This window comes from Scomber japonicus, chromosome 10, assembly GCF_027409825.1.
Source record: "Scomber japonicus isolate fScoJap1 chromosome 10, fScoJap1.pri, whole genome shotgun sequence".
NCBI lineage: Eukaryota > Metazoa > Chordata > Actinopteri > Scombriformes > Scombridae > Scomber > Scomber japonicus.
The window spans coordinates 13,196,862-13,216,954 of NC_070587.1; the positions used below are offsets into that span (position 1 = coordinate 13,196,862).

Below are 20,093 nucleotides of genomic sequence, written 5' to 3' on the forward strand. Positions count from 1 at the left end.
ACCTAGCTGTATGGAAGCACAACATGACAAGAAGGTGAAATCAGTCTTTTGGAAGAAGCCCTATCATCAGAATGGAGGTGGAGAAATGGCTATGGAAACATGAACAAGGCTAAGAATCTGACCTTTCGCATTCGCACCACCTCCGTGCTCACCACCTCAGACTGGTAGGAGAGAGGGACACATGTTAGCATCATCTGCTTGTTGGTTTTAACACTCTTACATAGCTTAGCAATAACAGAAGCATGTCTTCTAAGGTCAGTGTCTGACACCAACCTGAATGTCCCCATTGATGCTGGTTATCAATGAAGTCTCTTCTCTCTGGTCCCTCCACACTGCTGGCTACAGCAGTAAGAGAGACACAGTTCAGATAATCTCTGCTCAGTAATTTAGCTTATTTTATTGTTATTGACATAAAGCATTTTCATAGAGGGAGGTCTTTATAGTTTTATAGTTACCATTACCTATAATAAAAATAACCAGACAATCACTATGAGGACACATCAATCACAAATAATTTGGCTATCTCACAATGGCACCAGCTTTTTTTTTTTTTTTTTTTCACATATATAAAGCAATATTTTTTGTGTTCATAAAATTTCAGATTTCCTGTTGAAAGTACATAGAAAAAAAGTTACAACACTAATCAGGAAAATTTGATACCTTGATGTCAGCCTCAGTTTTTGAGGGCTCCACAGCCTCTACAGTGACCTCCAGTCGCCTTTCGTCTTTGCGGCTTGTCTTGATTGGAGTGGAGGTCTGGGGCTGGTCAAGAGGGGCCATTGGGATCCCTGCCTCTGCCAGGGCAGCCTGGGAGAAGACTGGAGCACTGACAGGACGGGCACCCCTCTGTGTGCTCACCACTGGATAAAATATAGATAAAATGCATATGTGAATGGAGTGAAATCGGTTTTATCACAGCTGCGGGGGTTAAACTGTATGCACATTTGACAATTTTCACAAGGAACAATGTAGACTAAATTTGCACAGAAATAACACACACACACAAAGTCATCATACTCACAGACTCAAGCCTTGATGCGATCAGGAAAGTTCACACACTACAGAGCAGGAGTATACTGTACCTTAAGTGCTTTGTTTATTCTACCTTAAGAGGACAGGCACATGTCCAAGCCTGAGGTAGACCAGACGCAAATCCACAAAGTGAAATAAAAGATAAAGCGCAGTTCAGTTCTTGTTATGAACCGATTGTAGATGCAAAAGCAGATGATGTTAGGCAGAAAAGAGCTAAAAAGCTCAATGTAGGTGATGTGATGAAAGGCTGAGATTAGAAAGCATGATTTCCTCAAAATATAGCGCAGTCAGAAATCCTTGAATAATGGGGAACACATCGCCAACGGTGGACACATTCTCGTCTTATGCTGTAAATGAGCTGAAAAGTCTCAACCTGATGTTAATAAGCGTTTCATGGAGCGAAGAAAACATGGCCATGTGTGAACTGCACAACTGCAATTCAACAAAACAGGCAAAAAATACCTAAAATACCTGACTCTTTGAGGCCACGATCTAGTAGAACAAACCAATCATCATTAATATGTGTGTGCACGACTGGACGTCTCTCCTCCAAGATTCGTCTCTCAAACTGAGGTCTTGTTTCAGAGATAACAATCCTCTTTTTGGTCTCAGAAGTTGGAGGTCTGACTTCTGCCGGGAATCGGATGCGCTCAGGGGCAGCAACTAAAGCAAATACACAATCAGTTTTGGGTAATATAAAAATCTAAGAAACGACAAAATATTAGGACACAAGCATTTGCAGTAAGGTTGAGTGACCAATAAAATTGCTGAAATCTGATCATAGGTGTACATTAATATTAGGCCGGTGATTGGGGATCAAGCGTTTTATTGAATTATTGGGAATTGTATAAGAAAGTTAAAAAAAAATCCTGAATCCTTTTGACTATACCTGATTTCTTAGGGGCCACATCGAGAAGAATAAACCAATCATCCTCCACCTTTCTCACTGTTGGACGTGGTATCTGCTGTATCATCTTCTCCTGCTGCCATCTCTCCTCCACTATTATAATTCTCTGCTGTGTTCTCTGCTCTGTGGTTGTAACCTTTTTAGATGGTCTCACTTCAGGATACATACGGACAGGCCCAGCCATTGCCACTGATGTAGAATACACACAAAGAAATCCCAAGTCACCTTCAGTCACTCATGTAAAAGCAATAACCTTAAGTATTTCGAAGTAGTTCTCGGTCATAAGACGAATTGTTCCATTTCATGGTAACCGCTACAAAAAGGTGGCTGAAAATTGATATAATCACTTATTTTTCACATATTTATGGGCTTTAAAAAATTAAAGCAAAGAAAAAAGCATCTGGTGAGCCACCATATAAATTAGCCTTTTATCAGAGTGTATGGAGACCTTCTGGTAATGAACGGTACCTGGTGGTATGACAACAGTCTTTTCTCTGATGATGTCAAACAGGATAAACCAATCATCTCCTCCTTCTCTTTCTGATGATGGTGCCATTGGGCTCGGTCTAATTTCAGACAGACGTGCCTCATCTTGCCTGCTGTCCACACCAATTATCGTCTTCTTCCATGTTCTAGTCTCAGTTGTTGTCACCTCAACCTCAAACGTCTTCCTCATTTCCGGAATAATTTTAACTGCAGCAACTGGCAGAGACAGAGTCAAAAGAGCTGAATGACACTAGCTTTTTCTTTTCACAAATGTTCAACTTTAAAGCTGAGTGAAAGAGGCAATTCAGTAGCCAAGGGTGCAAATGCAAATTGTATACCTGATGGTCGTATGACTGCTTCCTCACGAACAGCTTCAAACAGCACAAACCAGTCATCATCTCTCTCTGGCAGTGGCTGAGAATGCTGCTGTCTAATCTGGTCAAGATCAACCTTTGGCAGTTTCTGCTCTTTTCTTTTCACTTCAATTACAGGTTGAATATCTGGATAGATTTTAGCTGGTAGAGGGAGAGAAACTGAAAACAAACCAAATGTATACTTCAGTTTGAAGCTTTATAATTTTACAGGGTAACAATGGCAATGATATTTGAATAGTTTGCCACACAGTTCATTTGTAGGATGGATCTTCTTTGGGGTGATAATATGTGTGAAAAGAGAATACGGAAATGTGAAAGATGTGGGTACCTGGAGGCACAAATGATGTTTCTCTGGGAACAACATCCAGCAGCTGTAACCAGTCATCATCTCTTTCTCTGACTGGCTGAGATATTTTCTGCTCTGGGATTATTTGCTTGGGAAGCTTCTTGTCCTCTTTTTGCACCATCATCTTTTCAACTACAACCACCTTCCTAGACATTACTACTAAGAGAATGAATGAGAATTGTAAGAAGCCAAGAAGATGACAAAATATGCATTCAAGTCTTAAGAAAGAGCACATGGGATAGTTGGCAATACCTGGTGGCACAAATGATGATTCTCTGGTGGGACTATCCAACATCACAAACCAGTCATCTTCTATTTGTCTCACAGCCTGCGGCAGAGCTATGACTTGCTCTTGACTCTGCTTTTGTTTAATTTCTTTTTCTTCAACAACATCCTCCCTTCTTTTTTCTCTCTGCTCAACAATAACTGATGTTATTGCAACCATAGAGACACGTTCTTCAGGGGACTCGGCAACAGCCACTACAACAAAAGAGACACGGATCCTCAGTGAGTGTACACTGGTCAGGGGCTTTAAAAATAAAAGTCCCTGCAAAGCTCAGGATAATTGCTTGCTTTCATAAAGCTGTGAATCAGTGCAGGAAATGTTGTGATACCTGGTAGTACATATGATGCTTCTCTGGGAACAACATCCAGCAACACAAACCAGTCGTCATCACGTTCTCTTACTGGCTGTTGTGGGATTTCTTGTCTTGGTGCCTCTATTATTATCTTCCTCTCTTGAACTACTACTTTAGTAATCTCCTTCTGCACTGCAGTTTGAACCACAGACACAAAACGTTCAGGCTCCTTCTGGTATTGTTCCATCAAGGTGACTGATATAAGAAGAAAAAGTTGTTAATAATAAAAAACAAAAAGCCAAAGTTGTTTTGAAAAACAGCGCAAGGGATGTTACTAGTACCTGGTGGTACATAAGATGTTTCTCTGGGAACAACATCCAGCAGCACAAACCAATCATCATCTCTCTCTTTCACTGGCTGCACAAACGCGTCGTCATCTCTTTCTCTGACAGGCTGCTGTGGGATTTCTTGAAGATGTCTTGGTGCCTCTTCTATTATCTTTCTCTCTTCAACTACTACTTCCTTAATATCTTTCTCTGCAGCAGTTAGAACCACAGAGACCAAACGTTCTGCGTCCATCTGGTATTGTTCCTTCAAGGTCACTGATATGAGCGGAAACAGTAGTTAATGCAAAATAAGATGCAAATGATAGCAAAAATTGTTTTGAAAAGCATCACAGGGGATTTTAGCAGTACCTGGTGGTACATAAGAGGTTTCTCTCTGAAGAACATCCAGCAGCACAAACCAGTCATCCTCTCTTTTTGTGATATTCTGTCGTGGTGGGATCTCTGGCATAAGTCTTATTTCTTCTTCTCTTATTGTTCTCTCTTCTACTATTATGCCCCTTTTCTCCTCGACTGTTGTAATCTCAGTCTTTGAGGTGAAAGACTCTCCTTTATCCACCTGAACACGCTTGACTGAGGTAACTGATGAAATTAGAGTAAAGAAACATAATGCTTAAAAATGGTAGAAAACATGAGGTGCTGAAGCTCATAGTAAGATACAGTAAGCAGGATGAGAGGTGTAGTGATAGTTTTAGAGAGATTACATTCTTTACAAGTGGAGGATTTAAGCTGCTTGCAAAATGACATACTGTACCTGGTGGTTTGACAACAGCCTTGTATGGAGAGGGGTCAAAAAGTAAGAACCAGATATCCTCATCTTCCACTTGAGATTGATCCTCCGCCTGAAACCTCTCTGTAACTTCTCTCTGAGTTCTCTCCTCCAGTATTTCTGTCTTACGCCATATGTTCTCTTTCTCTAGCCTCTCCTCTGATATTACCCCAGACTGTATCTGCATATTTTCCACATCTTCCTGCTGCTGCCCTCTATCGTCTATAATTGTCACTTTCTTCTTAATCCTTTGCTCCACCTTCTGGTATGTTACTACAGAGGTGCCACCGATGATATCTGGAAAGCCAAATTTCTGCTCCACCTCGTCTTGCCATTCCTTTTCTATCAGACGTAGCTTGTCTCTCAAACTATCATCTAACACACTCAACTCTGTCACCTCTTTTACACTCTCCTGCTTCACCTCGGTCTCTCCTTCCTCAGGCAACAAGTCTTTTAAAAACACCTGCTTTATTTCATCTTCCAATTCATCCACTTCATCTTCCTTTTTTGTCTCTATCCTCACATATTTTTTCACCACTGTTTTTGTTACACCTTCAACTTGTTTGATCTCTTCCTGCTCTAACTTCTCTTCCTCTCTTAACTTGGCTACCTCTTCCTTCCCCAGTTCCTCTTCTATTACTTCCTGGAGTCTCTCTGCCATCTCATCCACTTCTTGGAGCCTTTCCTCTAAATCCCTCACTTCCCTCAGCCTCTTTTCCAAAACATGCACTTCTTTTAGCTTGTCTACTGTGATCACTTTTTCTTGCAGCCTCTCAATGACCTCCTCATTAGTCAGCTCCTGCTCTATTACACTTGTGATCTGCTCATCCTTCTCCTGTAGCTGGAACTGGGCTGGAGGAGAGACTGGAAGGAGCAGAAGTGAAACTCAAACTATGACTCTTGAACAAACGAAAATTGAAAGTGCAGGCTGTTGAAGTTTTGTTTTTTTACATGCTGTATTCAAATTCTGAAAATGCTTTCACACAAAGAAACTCACATGGTGGTTTATCATCTCGCTCAATCATGGACAGGCTGAAGATTCGGTCAAAGTACAGAAACCAGTCGTCTTGCTGTTTCAGTGCTGGTTGCAATAGCCTATCCAGACGGCTAATTTTTGCCAAGCTGAGCTCAGCTAATAGTATCAGGGGAAAAATATACTTTTATACCAAATCATCAAACATAGACAAAACTCACTCAAATTGCAAATAGCTGAATGCCAGGCAGAATGTTTGGTTCCTATAAAAGCCTCTGCAGATAAGGCATACAGAGGCCGCATTTAAGTGCAATAGACCAAACATTTTAACGTTTTTTAAAATTGTGCAAAAGCAAAATACTGCAAGTTATTTAAGGCAAACTGTTAAATTAAGAGACAATTGGTTAGAGACAGGTGTTACAAGCATATATACCTGGCTGCTTCACAAAGTCAAAAGGTGGGACAAAAGGAAAAGGAGGGTGTCGATGGAGCAGGACAGACCACTCATCTTCCTTTGTCTTCTGCTGCTGCTCATCAGATGCCAGTTCCAGCCGTGACTGACTGACTGTCTGAGTGATAGTTTGAGAGCCAGTCTGCCCAGTGTCCTGCAAGGTTACTGTGACAGTTTGAACAGGCTGCCCCTCCTCCCAGGATTGAATGAATATCTGCTCAGACTCCCCTTTGGCTGTGAAGAGATGATGAGGTGATGGAAATTATGTAATGGTTCAGCTAGAGAGATGACGGCCTCAGTGAATGCTTCACAGTGCTTCAAGCGTGTTTTTTCGACCAAGCATGATGCCAAGCATTTGTACCAGACTATAGTGAGTCTGTTAAGCTGAGGTTAGCACAAAGCTCAAAGAAAAATGCCTTTGATCTGGCCATGTAGCAAAAATGCCACGTCCTTTGTGACTAAATAAAAAAGGCAAAAATAGCCATTAGATTCATCCTGTGCTAATATAACAGTCAACAATAGCCAATGGAACAATGATGAGTGAGTCAGTTAAGATGTTGAACACAAAGCTACAAGCAAATGAAAGCCATTGTGCAACACACATCAAACTGAGAAAGCCAAGAAATGAGGAACAGCAGCCTCAAGATTGGAAATGCCACTAGATGCGTAGTTATGGGTGTGGGTGAACTCGTTTTTTCTTTCAGAGTTCAGTGACCAAAGCAACCCTGGGATCATGCCAGGGAAAGTACAAGGTGGACATCATTATCCACATGTCTGAACAGGCCATCGTTCTGAAAAGTTAACCATCTGTGCCAAAGCTGAAACACAAGGTTTAGGGGCATGAAAGCAAATGAACCACAATGAATGGGTTTGTTAAATGTTGCGATAAGGCCGTTAGTGAGCGAGAAAAAAAGAAAGCGCTGGTGCAGACAATTCCTGGTACCTGTGAATTCAGGGGCTGGCTGGGGTTTGTCAGAAGCCAGCATCACCGACCAATCATCAATCTCAGACCTGGTTAATGCTGAAAGTTGTTGCAGGAACTGGAGAGTCTCATCTCCAGCTTCTGGAGCGAAACAAGCCAAAGAGTCTTATCTTATAGAATCACTTATATTACCAAATACTTGTGTGATACAAACATGGCTTCATACACCTTCACATACCTCCATCTAGATTACGGGACAGACGCTTGCTTGCTGAGCGTGTGAAGCGAGGTGCTGGGCGGTCAATCATGGAGCTGGCCTGGCGGGTCTGGGCTTGAGTACGTCCGCTGTACCTGAACTTGGAGCCCAAAACGAGGAAGCGGCTTGACGAGGGAGGCTCTACTGTTGGAACCCTGAGCAACACACATATTTATTTAATTTTAATCTACACAACTCTTAAATCAATTTGATATCAGAGGTTATATAATATCACATTGTATGATTTTGTATTGGCTTCTAATTGACTGTTATGTATGTATTATGTATGTTATGTAATACACAACACAACTTCACAATAAACAACTTTTCCCTTCATCTTTCTGAGTAGAGAAAACCTTTGAGGTGTAATTCTAAGGTTAGGGCCACAGCTATGTAGCTTCTCCTTTGTGATTAAACTGCCAGGGAGCCAATATAGGGATTAAGCTGCAGAAACCAGTTAGCCAATTATCCAGGGACAGAACCTCAGAATGACCTCTGTTGCCAGGCAGGAAAATGTTATTCAGAAGAGTGTGAGATAAACCTGGTCTTACCTGAAGAAGGTATGGTGTTCAACACAAACTTTCCACAGCTTCTTCGAGGCTTTGTAGTTGGGCAGTTTGAAGCCAATTGTGCTTTCATACTGCTCATGCTGTAGGAAAAGAAACAATCATAAATTCGAAGACAAATATAATGATGTTATGTTGATCACATTATCCCACTTAATCAAACATAACAAGAGCCAAAGGAATGGGTTCAGTGGAATAAATTTGGTGACAAAAAATTCATCAGTTAGTTGCTGTAGGGTTCAACGGAAAAGAGCAGGTGGAAACAATAAGTGGACAGGATGATATAAAAGACAAACTGTCTGATTAAAATATTTGACAGACAGAATGGAAAATGTAAATTTAGATTTACCTCCGACGGCCGGATCTTAATAAAGAAGCTGCTGCGTTTGTAAGAGATCTTGAGAACTTTGGGCCAAGGGAAACGGTTGATTCTCAGCTTGTCCTTATAAACCATCAGACCACTAGAGCAAACTCCCAGTGTAATGTCAACACCATCAAGATCCTACACACACACACACACACACACACACACACACACACACACAAAAAGAGAATAAAGAAGTTAACACAGTACTGCACACCCCTGCCCACACCCTGCACTTACAACATATGGTCACTAGGGGGCAGACATTTTCATACTATGAGGCCATAGATTTTAAGGTCATGGGAGTTTCATATTTTTTATCACTTCAATTTACTGAAAGGGGCCTGAAATCAATTTTGTAATTAAAATGTGGATGCCACTGATTGAAAACAAGTGTGGTGACACAAAATGATGAAACACATTTTAAAAATGAAAGGAAATCGATGCATACTTGAACCATGGACCTTGGTATTTTAGAATTTCCATGAAAAGCATACATCATCAGTTAACCCACAGAACATTGACCTAAACATGTAACGTAATAATTCAAACAAATCCGTACTTTGGCTTGGTGCAGGTCCACTCCATACATGGCAAGTTTCTTGGCGTTTTCCAGAAACAGCATGTCGGCTTGGGCTGGACTCATTGACCTTAATTAAGTTCACAGAGAAGAGGGGCGAAACATCTTTTCAAATATATGATTTGTTGTCATGATAATTTAAAGAATTTTTGTTAAATAATTTATTGAAGCAGAAGGCATCTCACAGTTTCTATTAGCTGAATACTTGGCTGGGCTTACCTGTATGTGCGATGCAGCTCCATAACCTTTTCTTCCAGCTCTTGGCTTTGTCCGGGGGCCAGACTCAGATCTTTGACATAGTCTGTTCCATGAAGTTCTGGGTCATACTCTCCAAGCTCTGACTGGGCTGTGTAGGAGCCCAGCAGGGACAGTGTGACAAAGGAACAGGGAAGAACACCACGCATAATGTCCTTCCTCAGCTGGAGACACAGGAAGTACCTGGAAAAGTTGTGAAAAGATGAAAATGAGCTCATTCATGAAGCTTAGATTTAAAAACGTTATCCTGTTAATCATTAAAAAATAAAAAAGATTGTTTTGTAGTTTAGAGAATGAACATTAAAGGAATACCGTGATATTTTGGGAAATAAGTTATTCATTTTCTGGCTAACAACTTGGTGAGAAGATATACCACTCTTGTCTGTATGCTGAAGATAGATCCAGTAGACAATTAGCTTAGCTTAGCTTAGCTTAACATAAGGAGAGCAGTGGTAAATAGAAGCTCTAAAACATTGTCATTATATCTAGCAAATAAGCAGATTTCCTACAAATATCCCGTAAATTATAACGCTAAAGACATTCACCTGGTGAGGTCTTCAGTAAGCTGTGCTGGATCAGGAGGGTAGAACTTCATGTTAAATGTAAACTCGTAGACAGCACCTGGAACCTGTTTCCGGATCTCTTTGGTGGGTTCCAACCATGTCTGAGGAAAATGTGGGGAAGAAAATGACTAACCACTCACAATCAATGTCTTGTCAGTGTCATGCAAAATATACGCTTATGCTAACTAAAACTATATATGCCAACCTTGTTTGTTGGTGGTTCCCAGTGAGCGAGGCCAAAGTAATCCTTCTCCAGCAGGTTGAGGTGGTCACACACTTTTGTTAAAAGTTCCTGCCCTTTAGCATGTTTCTAAATGAAAAAGACAGAAAAACAAGATGGACAGAAAAGAAGAGAGATGTTCTTTAGCTTTCATAACCATATTAATGGTCTCATAGTGGTTGCACAAACACAAGAGAACACACTGTAACAGGCTCTTACATCAAGCTCACACTCAAACTGAGTGTCGTCCAGTAAGGTGACTTTGCATTGCATGGTTTTCTGCTTTTTGGAGCCTTTTGCCTCTTCTGCCTTCTTCTCAGTCTTCTTTTCTTTTGCAGGCTTCTCCTTCTTTGCCTCCTCCTTTGCCACCTCCTTCTCTTCTTTTGCTTCCTTCTCCTGTTTTGCTGGTTCTTCCTCTTTTTTCTCCGTCTCCTCCTTCTTCACTTCAACTACTTCAGGCTCCTTCTTTAATGCAGCTTCCTCCTTGTGTTCCTCCTGAACTGGCTGGGACAGTCAACACAAGACAAAGTATGTCAGGTACAGATGAAAAGGAAGTGGGAGGATGTAATATACTTTATTTGGAAATTATCACAGCAGTTTAATTAATACAACTACAGATCTCAATTAAATGCACTGCTGTTGTTATGAACTGGAAACATTGTGTGCAGATCAGCATGGACCATTTTTGTTTTCAACCAAGCTTTCGGTTCATATCTGCATCATTACTTTTGCTGAGCTTGCTATCCACAACATAAAAAATTCATTAGATAGAAAAAAAAGTGTTCCTCAACTACAAACCAATCTGCAGCCTGAATTTATAGGATAGCTTTGTTTTTAGTCTGTATGTGTAAAAAGATGACAGTGTTTCTTTGACGTTGTTTCTTCAGTGTTGACTCCTCTGCTAATGACTCTTCTATTTACATACCAATTTTGATGATGTAGCTTAATTTAAACCTTTTTTTCTTCAGTCCCACACATTCATAATCAAGTGTAATATTTGTCAGTGCAACACTCACCTGTGTCTCTGTGCTGCTTAGTGACTGCTGATCAGGAGCTTGTTCGATGTCTGGCTCAGTTTTAAGTTCTGGCTCTGGAGCAGCAATCGGTGCTTTCACTTGCTCCTCACTCGGCCCTTTAGTGTCCTTCTTTCCTTTGTTCTTCCCCTTCTCTCTTTTCTTCCCCTTTTCCTCTTCCTTCTTCGGCTTTTCTTCTATCTTTTTTATCTCTTCTTTACCCTTCTCCTCTTCTTTCTTATTTGTCTCTTCTTCTTTCTTTGTTGGCTTCTCCTCTTTCGTTTTATCCTCCTCCTTCTTTTTGCCCTTTTCCTTTTCCTTTTCCTCTTCTTTCTTCTTTGTCTTATCTTCTTCTCTTCTCTTTTCTTTCTCTTCTTCTCGCTTCTTTGCCCTTTCTTCTTCCTCTGCTTTCCTCTTGGCTTTTTCCTCTTCCTTCTTCTTTACCTTTTCCTCCTTTTCTTTTTTCTTTGTCACCTTCTTGTCAACTTTTCCCTCCTCTTTACTATCCTTCTTTCCGACCTCTGCCCCCTTGTCTTTAACTTCAGCAGTTTCCTTCTTATCCTCTTCTTTTGTCTCTAATTTTTCCTCTACCTTTTCTACAGTCTGCTGTGCCTTTGCCTCTTCCTTTTGCTCCTCTTTCTTCTTCACTGGTTCCTCTTCTTTTTTCTCCTCTTTCACTTTCTCTTCATCCTTTTCCTCCGCTTTTTTCTTAGCTTCTTTCTTTTTCTTTTTACTGCTCTTCTTCTCAACTTTTTCTTCCTCCTTTTTCTCCTCTTTTTGTTCTACTTTTTCTTCTTTCTTTTTAACTTCTTTAACTTCTGATTTTTCCACATCTACTTTAGTTTCCTTCTCTTCACTTTTCACCTCTTCCACTTTGTCAGGTTTTTCCTCTTTGTCTGCCTTTTCCTCCCTGGCTTTCTCTACTTCAAATCCCTCTCCCTCAGAGCACTGTGAACGGCGTTTGAGGAAAGATGAGAAGAGGCGAGACAGGCCTTTGCCAGCAGAGGTCCGGGTACGAGGTTTCAGCTGCTCCTCCTCAGGGGAGGTGGCTACATCAGCAGGCCCAGGCTCAGAGGCCTGCTGCTGGACTTTCTTGCTCGACTGCTCCCCCTCTGGCTCAGTTGCTGCTGCCTCCGGATTCTTCTTGTTCTCGGGTTCGGGTTCGGCACCGCTTGCCTTCTGCTTGCCCTCAGTATCCGCCTCACTCACTGCACTTGCCTCTGTTGTCATGGTAGCCACTGGGAAGGAGAACAGAGGGGAGTCAGAGATGGAGAAAGGTCACGGTGTTGTATAGTGTGACAGTACACAGCACGGCTATACTTGGAACACAACAAATGAGATTAGGAGCACTGAACTATTAGCCTGTGTGTAAAAAACATTACACTTTACTACGCTCTGAATGGCAAGCGAATATGATAAATGGATCACACTACACTGATACAATAATTTAAATTATATTTATTGTGTATGTTTAAGGACTATAACGACAAAAAAATATCCAAAACATTCAGTTTTGTTGAAAGATCCTAGAACAGACCCACATTTGTTCTGGTCATTTTCTGCTTGCAATAGCAATATAATAAAAAATACCACTGTTTAGTAGGCAAAGAAAGTAATTTGTATGCATGCCTTATTTTCATTTAATAGCAATTTAAAATAAGCAATACATCTCTGCTTATAGTTATTATCAATTCCCCACAGAATGGCATGACTGAGACTTATTGCATTAAACATAAAGCCAACTGCCACCTACAGATTATATTATAGCACACACACACACACACACACACACACACACACACACACACACACACACACACACACACACACACACACACACACACACACACACACACACACACACACACACACACACACACACACACAATAGCCTTCGTTGTTGAAGAATGTGTCTGCATCTACACAGAGTTCTGCGGGCGAGCTCAAAACACTGCCTATCAAAGCCTCATTAAATCTCATGGACACAAAGGAAGCATTCTGCTCTGGAGGTGCCTATTAGCACCACCCAGGTCATCCTCGCCAAGCATGCCCGGCTCTCCATCTCACACACGCCCATCCTGTACAGGTCATCTAAGGCACCTTCTCACACAGAGAACTAGAGTTGGGCAACAGGATGATTTAGAGATTGATATAATATAAAGTAATCAGCTGAGATTGTCAGTCTGAAATTTGTCTATAACAAGGTTGCTATTATGTTAATATTTCTGGATATATCAGGTCATGATTTATAGGTTTATTATACTTTTTGCATAAGTGTGAATTAGATTTAACAAGAAAAACAAACATTCTTGTCAGGTGATTCTTGTCAAACATATTAACTCCAGTCCCTATCTATCTGACTAAAGTTAAGGAAGATACCCAGAATGCTAATAATATAAACAGGGGAAGCATAAACTACTGCCTAATTGAGTAATTATCCAGTGATGTGATTTACAATCACAGAGAAGAAGGAATTAATGAACATCACTTTATACTAGTGTGGAAGTGAAGAGGACAGATCTGGTCCATTTAGAAACTTCTAACCAGCTTATTAAAGCATGCAGCTGACTGAAATACACTGCAATCCTGCTACACATCTGCTAGGTGAGATATATCAGTTATGGTTGCTCACATCACTGAGGCAAATATGCATCCTTTCTCTAATAGCATGGTGACTAATGTTGCTGTGTTTGACTCTTCCATATGTAGTTCAAGTCCCACCCTGCCTTGTATAGGGTGGGGGAGGGTAAATGCTAGACCGGCAGACAGGCCAATCTTCCAGATGTACAGGGCCGCCCCAAAGGGTGTAGCCTGGCCCTCTATACCATACACTTCCCACTGGAACTACAGGACAGCAGGAGAGGAGGAGGGGGTACGCACAGAGACCAAATCCTCTTTAGCCCTCCCATTGTTTGTGTCCAGTGACCAATAACTGTGCTGCACTCTATAACTAATCCTGCCTACCCTTCCCCCCTCAAGACCCCCCATAGGCCTATGCCCTAGGTCACTACACACATACATACACACACACACACACACACACACACACACACACACACACACACACACACACACACACACACACACACACACACACACACACACACACACACACACACACACACCAGTGCTCACGGGCTCCTTTGGGTATTTTAATGCTCTGTCATCTCAATTCTGATTGTCAGGAAACAGACATGTTCCTAATGGACCAGCTGAGCTTGTGTCTGCTGCCTCCTCCATTTTGTGTTGCCTATCTAACATCTCTGCTATCAGCCAGCTGAGCAGGACAAACCTGCATCATGACCAATTGAGATAACAGCAGCCACACCACAGAATCTCTCCATATATAATCAATCTCTCTAAACACTGGGCATATTTCTTTTTTGAGGTGAAGCTAATGAGATGAAATACTGCTGTACTGTATGAAAAAAATATGCCCTAAATACTACATAATTAGTGTCTCTAATGAGGTAAATTATAAATGAAGTAGGCCACCCTCTAGCAAGGCTGAGCTAGCAAAGAGCTGCTGGATCAGGTGGAAACGCCAGTGCTGGGGTTGAATCAAGATTTGATTTAGAGTTTCTGTGACTTTTAATTGAATTTAATGCTCCCATAGGAAGATTTTAAATCTGAAGAGATTTAATTTGACACAGTGAATCTCACTTAGGGGAAAGGGCAACAGAGTTCACACTGTACTTGAATCCCAATCTCCAACTGCTTAAAAGACACGCTCATCTCAAAGCCTTGATATTATTTGCCAGTGATGCTGCAGTGCTGTGAGTTGATGTGATGTATATGTGTGAAAGGAAATGAGACAAGAGAGCTGAATTGGGAAGCTTGCACAGAGGGAGGAGGTATAGTATATAAATAGCGTGTGTGCTCAAGATGCAGCAGCTCATTAGTTAGCCTTTACAGTCAAGCTCATGTATTTATGTTCACAGTGTACTGCACGCAGCACACATGTGTGCACAGCCGCATACATACACAGAATACTAAATGTATTATTTAGATTAGTATCCTTTATTGTTAATAAAGATTATTTTTATTTATTTTGAATAATGTTACTGCTCCTTCCTTACTAAAACAAACTAAAACAAAAACTAAGTGACAGAAGTTCAGAAATAATACTAGCTTGCAGGAATACTAGGACGTAAAGAAAGCATGTTTCCTGGGTGCTTTGTGTAGGCTTAAGGCATTAGAAGGAGTTTGGAGTTAATCAGGCCCCAAGTGACCAAGTCAGATTATCTCTATCTACCTGCCCACAGTATCTATCTCACTGTCTCCCTCCACTCCGATTCTCTCTATCTGTCTCTCAGTCTGTCTCTGTGGGTGTGTATGCATCTGTGTGTGTGTGTGTGTGCAAAAGAGAAGCGCTGGCTGAAGCACAGTGGCAATCAGCTTTGCTGATTCATGGTTTTATGGGGGGCTCCGCCTACCTGGCTGAAAATCAACAGAAATGAGTGGAAGGCCAATATATCAGTCCTCTGGCCACATGGTGGCTCCTATTAACCTCTCTCAGTAAACACAGACACACATGCCAACACATACACGCTATAACACGTGCAGAGCTAAACTGTTCATATGTTCACTTAACGCCAGCAAACCTGGCCAGCAACGTCAGAAGATGTACTTCTTCTTAAACAATCACAGCGTGACATGCATGTTTTCAAGATTTTGAAGAGAAATAAGTAGTGACTCTTGCAACAAATGAAGAATGTGATCAAACGTTGAATGAAGTACTGTAATCATGGATCCTGAGATACCAAATCTTTTAGGTGAGCTGAGTGATACTTGTCCCAAAGGTGACATTCTACAAAAGGTTTATTTTAGTCTTGTCCTGGGTGTAAACCGATCTCAGGCTCAGTTCTAAAGCAATCAATACACACAGATGGTCTGTGCTCCTGATGCTGTAACATGAACCACCATGGGAAAAGAATGAAGTAGCTTGATTGATTTACTGCAGTATCCCTAAAAGCTATTCTAAATCCATTGTGTCTGTCATTTATTTTTTTGTGTTTTTATACCAGGAGGTGTTTTATGTCATGTATGTTTTTATTGTCTTCTTTTGCAGTGTGGGCTAAGCACCCATAATTTCGTTGTACCCTGTACAATGACCAAAGTCCTTTGAAAGAACAACATATCTGTACATTAGTGCGCATTATGAAAGAAGTGTTCTTTATATAGGACTAAAATACAGATCTGTGTCATGATTTATTAGTCAAAATAATCAAAATGTGTATTTATTATTACAGAAATTACCATATTTTAAAATCATACTGCAACTATTTGTGCAAAAAGTTTTACTAAGCTTAAACTTTACATGTCTCTAGGTTAGCCAAATCCTCTGGCTCTCTCATTCATGAAGAAAGGAGCAAGGGACTGTGTATGTGGAGTCTGTTCATATTTAGTGCTGCTCACACAACAGAGTAGTAGTCTAACTGAACGAATGCATCATAACTCCCAAAAGAGGATTAACACCAGCAAGCTCTTCAGGGACCTTGGTGACCTCACTCTCACACAGCAGAGCCACAAACATCCTTCAGCATCACTTCAGCAGCTCTGTGCTCTTAGCAGTGCTGATTCAGCAGTACAGGAAACCCCAGGCACCCCGATCTTATCTATATGTCATTTTTAAAACTCTGTATATATTCTTGATGCTCATGCAGGCTCTTGCCAGCTGTACTGCATATGCTGCCTCTGTCTCCCCCTCGTCCTTTCGACGTCATATCTGCAGCGCTTCATAAAAGATTATCTGACTATATATATCCAGCAGTATCATCAATGGAGATGAGGCTTATTGGATGAGTTTCTCCTAAGTGCGTTAAGAGTAGTACAGAAGCAGACACACATTCACATATACCACCCTCCAGCGAAGATGGATATTTTTAACCTATACACTCTCCTCTTGGGGTAAAAGCGAGTCATGTCAAGCAGAAAATGAAATCCAAAAGCAGAGCCATCTCTGAAGCAGCATGGAAAAACAACATCTGAACATCTCGGCAGACATATTCTTAGAGATCGCTGTAGCACAGCTCACAGAGAAGTATATTCAAGTCAAGGCACACTAAGTGTATCCTGTGGAACAATAACTATTTAAGTTGTTGAAAAAAGTATGTGTGCCTGCATTTTTCACACAATCATGTATTTTGTTATTTCCCCCATAGTTATCATTCATCATTATCGTACTTTAAAATATCAATATGGCTTAATGCATTAAGACTTCACACAAAAACAAATATTTTATCAATTTAGTTTCCAGAAAATATCCAAATTGTGTGATTTACTTCAGTGGAGTGATAACTTGCAAGCTTATTCTTTTTTGTTTTTGTTTTCGTTCTCCAAAAAAGACGGCTGCGTCCACTTTTCATTTATTTAGACTACTATAAGACTATTTTAATAAAGCAAAAGAGCCTTTATCATTCTAATTTGCTTCAATAAGTCATGAATGTCGCATATTAATTTAGCTTAATACATAGAATTCATTTTCTAACTTTTTTTGTTCAATTAAACAGCAGAACAGTAATAGGCTGAATCGGGTCAACGTGCCAGGGTATTTAAACAAATTGTGTATGAAAATGGCGCCGAATGCACAACAAAACAAATAAACACTAATATTTCCCCAGCGCCAGAGCAAAATATATCTTAAACTTGGCTTACCTACTCTAGGATAAGCATCAATGTCAAAGCAGGCAGCAAAAAATCCGACAAAATCCTATATTCCGCCCGTTCAGTGGAGAAACAATGTTGCGGAGCGACACATGCTTTGTTGTGCTGAAGGTGTCCGATGCTCGTAAAGAGGCGGAGTCTCGTTCTGAAGGCTGGGCAGCGACTAGCACGCCTCACAACCGCATGCAGGAGCGGAGGAGATGGACACAACTTTCATACAGCCTACTGCTGATGAGAACTGCTCCACGCCACTAAACAGACAAGCAGTGTTAATATTAAATGCTGTAGCAATCTAAGCCTGAAAAAGTCAAATCCAGCTGTTAAAAACTACTGATAAATCACAGATGTCTACTAGTATCAATGCAAATGGACCTTAATCCCATAGATCAGTATACCCGCAGACAACAGATGAAAACTTTTTGTCATATCTCACATGTGCTTTATTCTATCAGTCCAATTTTTCATGGCTTTGTCAGTTAGTTTGTTCCTAATGACTTCACACCATTGTTTTCTCTTTGTGTTTTAATTAGTGCGTAAAATACTAGCTTAATGTATTGGGGGTCCCTTGGGACATTACTCAAAAGCACCCAATTCCGCCTGAGCAGTTTTAATAGATGGAACTATTTACTGAGTATTGTTTGCCATGGCTCCTAATTTCTTAGGACCTAAGTATCACACACTATCAGGGTGTAGGGGCATTCATTTTTGAAGGTGCTGTGGAAAGACTGTACTAATGATAAAAGATTATTAATAATGACTAATTAAAAAATGATAACTAAAGCTAGCTAGTAATATTTAGAGAAGAAATTAGTTAACATTTTTATAAACACCTTGGGACCCCAGTACAGTCCTATATTCAATATGTTGGTAAGATCGAAGTTAGTACTTACAAACAATATTAACGTTGTCTGTCAAATTTAAAGAGCTGAAAAATGTATCAGTTCATTAATCCTTAGAAAATTAATTTTGCAACTATTTTGATTATGATTAATTGTTTAGTTCCTTTGCAAAAATGCCCAAAATTTGATGTGAGAACTTTTCTTACATTACTGTCTTACTGCTTTACATTACTGGGCTTTGGACTATTTGGACAATTGGGACAAGACATTTGATTATGTCAACCATGGACTCCAAGAAACTGTGATGGACATTTTTCACTGTTTTGATATTTTATCAACTAAAACAATTAGTTAATTGATCAAAATACTTATCGGAATCATAATCATTAGTTGCAGCCCTACACATTTTAATTCATTAGTATTCAGTAGACCAACCCTAAAGATCAAAAATTCAAAAACAAACATGCACACGCACGCGCGCGCACACACACACACACACACAAGTACGATCATATGCACACACATACACACAAAGCTGTCTTGATGGACCCCTACATGGTCCCCACCCATCTGCCTGACCCCATTAGCGCTGTACGGCTCATAGGCAGAGGGGGGAAGTAAAAGGGTTCATTATTCTCTCATCCACCATCACCTTTGTCTCACAGAGACAAGTTCATGTGGCATGCACAGCAGTGGCACATGTCATTTCTGGCCAATTTGCTTGCTACTGGTTTTAGAAAAACATCTTATCAGTATTAAGGTGATTGCACAAATCCAATGACTTACATTGTCATGAAGTCCAAAGCGGTTTTCAAAAAGCTTGGGGTACGCCGTATTCAAGAGAGGACACAGAAAATGTCTCTGTAGCAGTCACTACTCACTGTTTTCTTCTTAGACTTTGGTCACAAAGCAGAGTGACGACACACAGCAGCAGTGTTCAAACTGGTGGTGTTAAACATTTACTATAACATCAGGAAGAGGTCTGATTAATCCTGGCTGGGTACAAACGGACAGCTAGTACTTATGGATATAGTAATTGGGTCCAGTTTCTATTTTCTCTGCTTTAGTTCGACATGGAATGAGCACGCCAGAGAGACAGAGGAAAAGCGAGGGAGAGAAACAAAGACTATATGAACTACTTGCCTCCAGTTGCTTAGGAAACCCTGCCCTGTGCCTACTGCAAGGAGCAGGTGTTGGGCTGGACCCAGGAGAGGGAGGAGAGACAGAAAAGAGAGGAGTGACACTCACAGCCCCACAGTCCCTTGAGACAATGACAGACTGGAACCACAGACTCTGAGACACAACAGACACACCCAAACACTGACTGACACTCCCCTGTCACTATTGCTCATTTGCTCAAAAGCACTAGAAAACACACAAATAAAACGGTGCAGTGCATTACTCCAGCTGAGAGCATGACGGTTGTGTTGTTTGGAACATCTTTATCCCTCGCTGGCTCCATCACGCAGTGATTACATAATGTCCCTTACCATTTCCACCCAATTCATCTCCCTGTGACTTCCAATACTGCATCTGGGTATGCATCTCACACACACGCCGCTGCCTTCCCTCTCATATCGCATGTAAAA

General features: G+C 40.8%; 1 protein-coding gene across 1 annotated transcript in view; it reads right to left on the reverse strand.

The window, feature by feature from the left end:
- Positions 1-19,481, reverse strand: part of LOC128367095 (uncharacterized) — a 28,810-nt gene extending 9,329 nt beyond the window's left edge. The window contains exons 1-26 of the mRNA XM_053327898.1: positions 19,291-19,481; positions 11,003-12,237; positions 10,206-10,490; positions 9,972-10,076; positions 9,749-9,867; positions 9,168-9,386; positions 8,931-9,018; positions 8,354-8,506; positions 7,990-8,087; positions 7,421-7,593; positions 7,204-7,323; positions 6,243-6,494; positions 5,834-5,968; positions 4,822-5,700; positions 4,419-4,649; positions 4,065-4,325; positions 3,760-3,978; positions 3,398-3,625; positions 3,128-3,304; positions 2,764-2,958; positions 2,408-2,641; positions 1,922-2,128; positions 1,504-1,695; positions 661-860; positions 274-339; positions 123-161 (exon numbers count right to left, since the gene is read on the reverse strand). Coding sequence (XP_053183873.1) covers positions 123-161; positions 274-339; positions 661-860; positions 1,504-1,695; positions 1,922-2,128; positions 2,408-2,641; positions 2,764-2,958; positions 3,128-3,304; positions 3,398-3,625; positions 3,760-3,978; positions 4,065-4,325; positions 4,419-4,649; positions 4,822-5,700; positions 5,834-5,968; positions 6,243-6,494; positions 7,204-7,323; positions 7,421-7,593; positions 7,990-8,087; positions 8,354-8,506; positions 8,931-9,018; positions 9,168-9,386; positions 9,749-9,867; positions 9,972-10,076; positions 10,206-10,490; positions 11,003-12,229 — 6,102 coding nt within the window. The 5' untranslated portion in view covers positions 12,230-12,237; positions 19,291-19,481. The remainder of the gene's footprint in view (positions 1-122; positions 162-273; positions 340-660; positions 861-1,503; positions 1,696-1,921; positions 2,129-2,407; positions 2,642-2,763; positions 2,959-3,127; positions 3,305-3,397; positions 3,626-3,759; positions 3,979-4,064; positions 4,326-4,418; positions 4,650-4,821; positions 5,701-5,833; positions 5,969-6,242; positions 6,495-7,203; positions 7,324-7,420; positions 7,594-7,989; positions 8,088-8,353; positions 8,507-8,930; positions 9,019-9,167; positions 9,387-9,748; positions 9,868-9,971; positions 10,077-10,205; positions 10,491-11,002; positions 12,238-19,290) is intronic.
- Between the last annotated feature and the right edge of the window lie 612 nt (positions 19,482-20,093).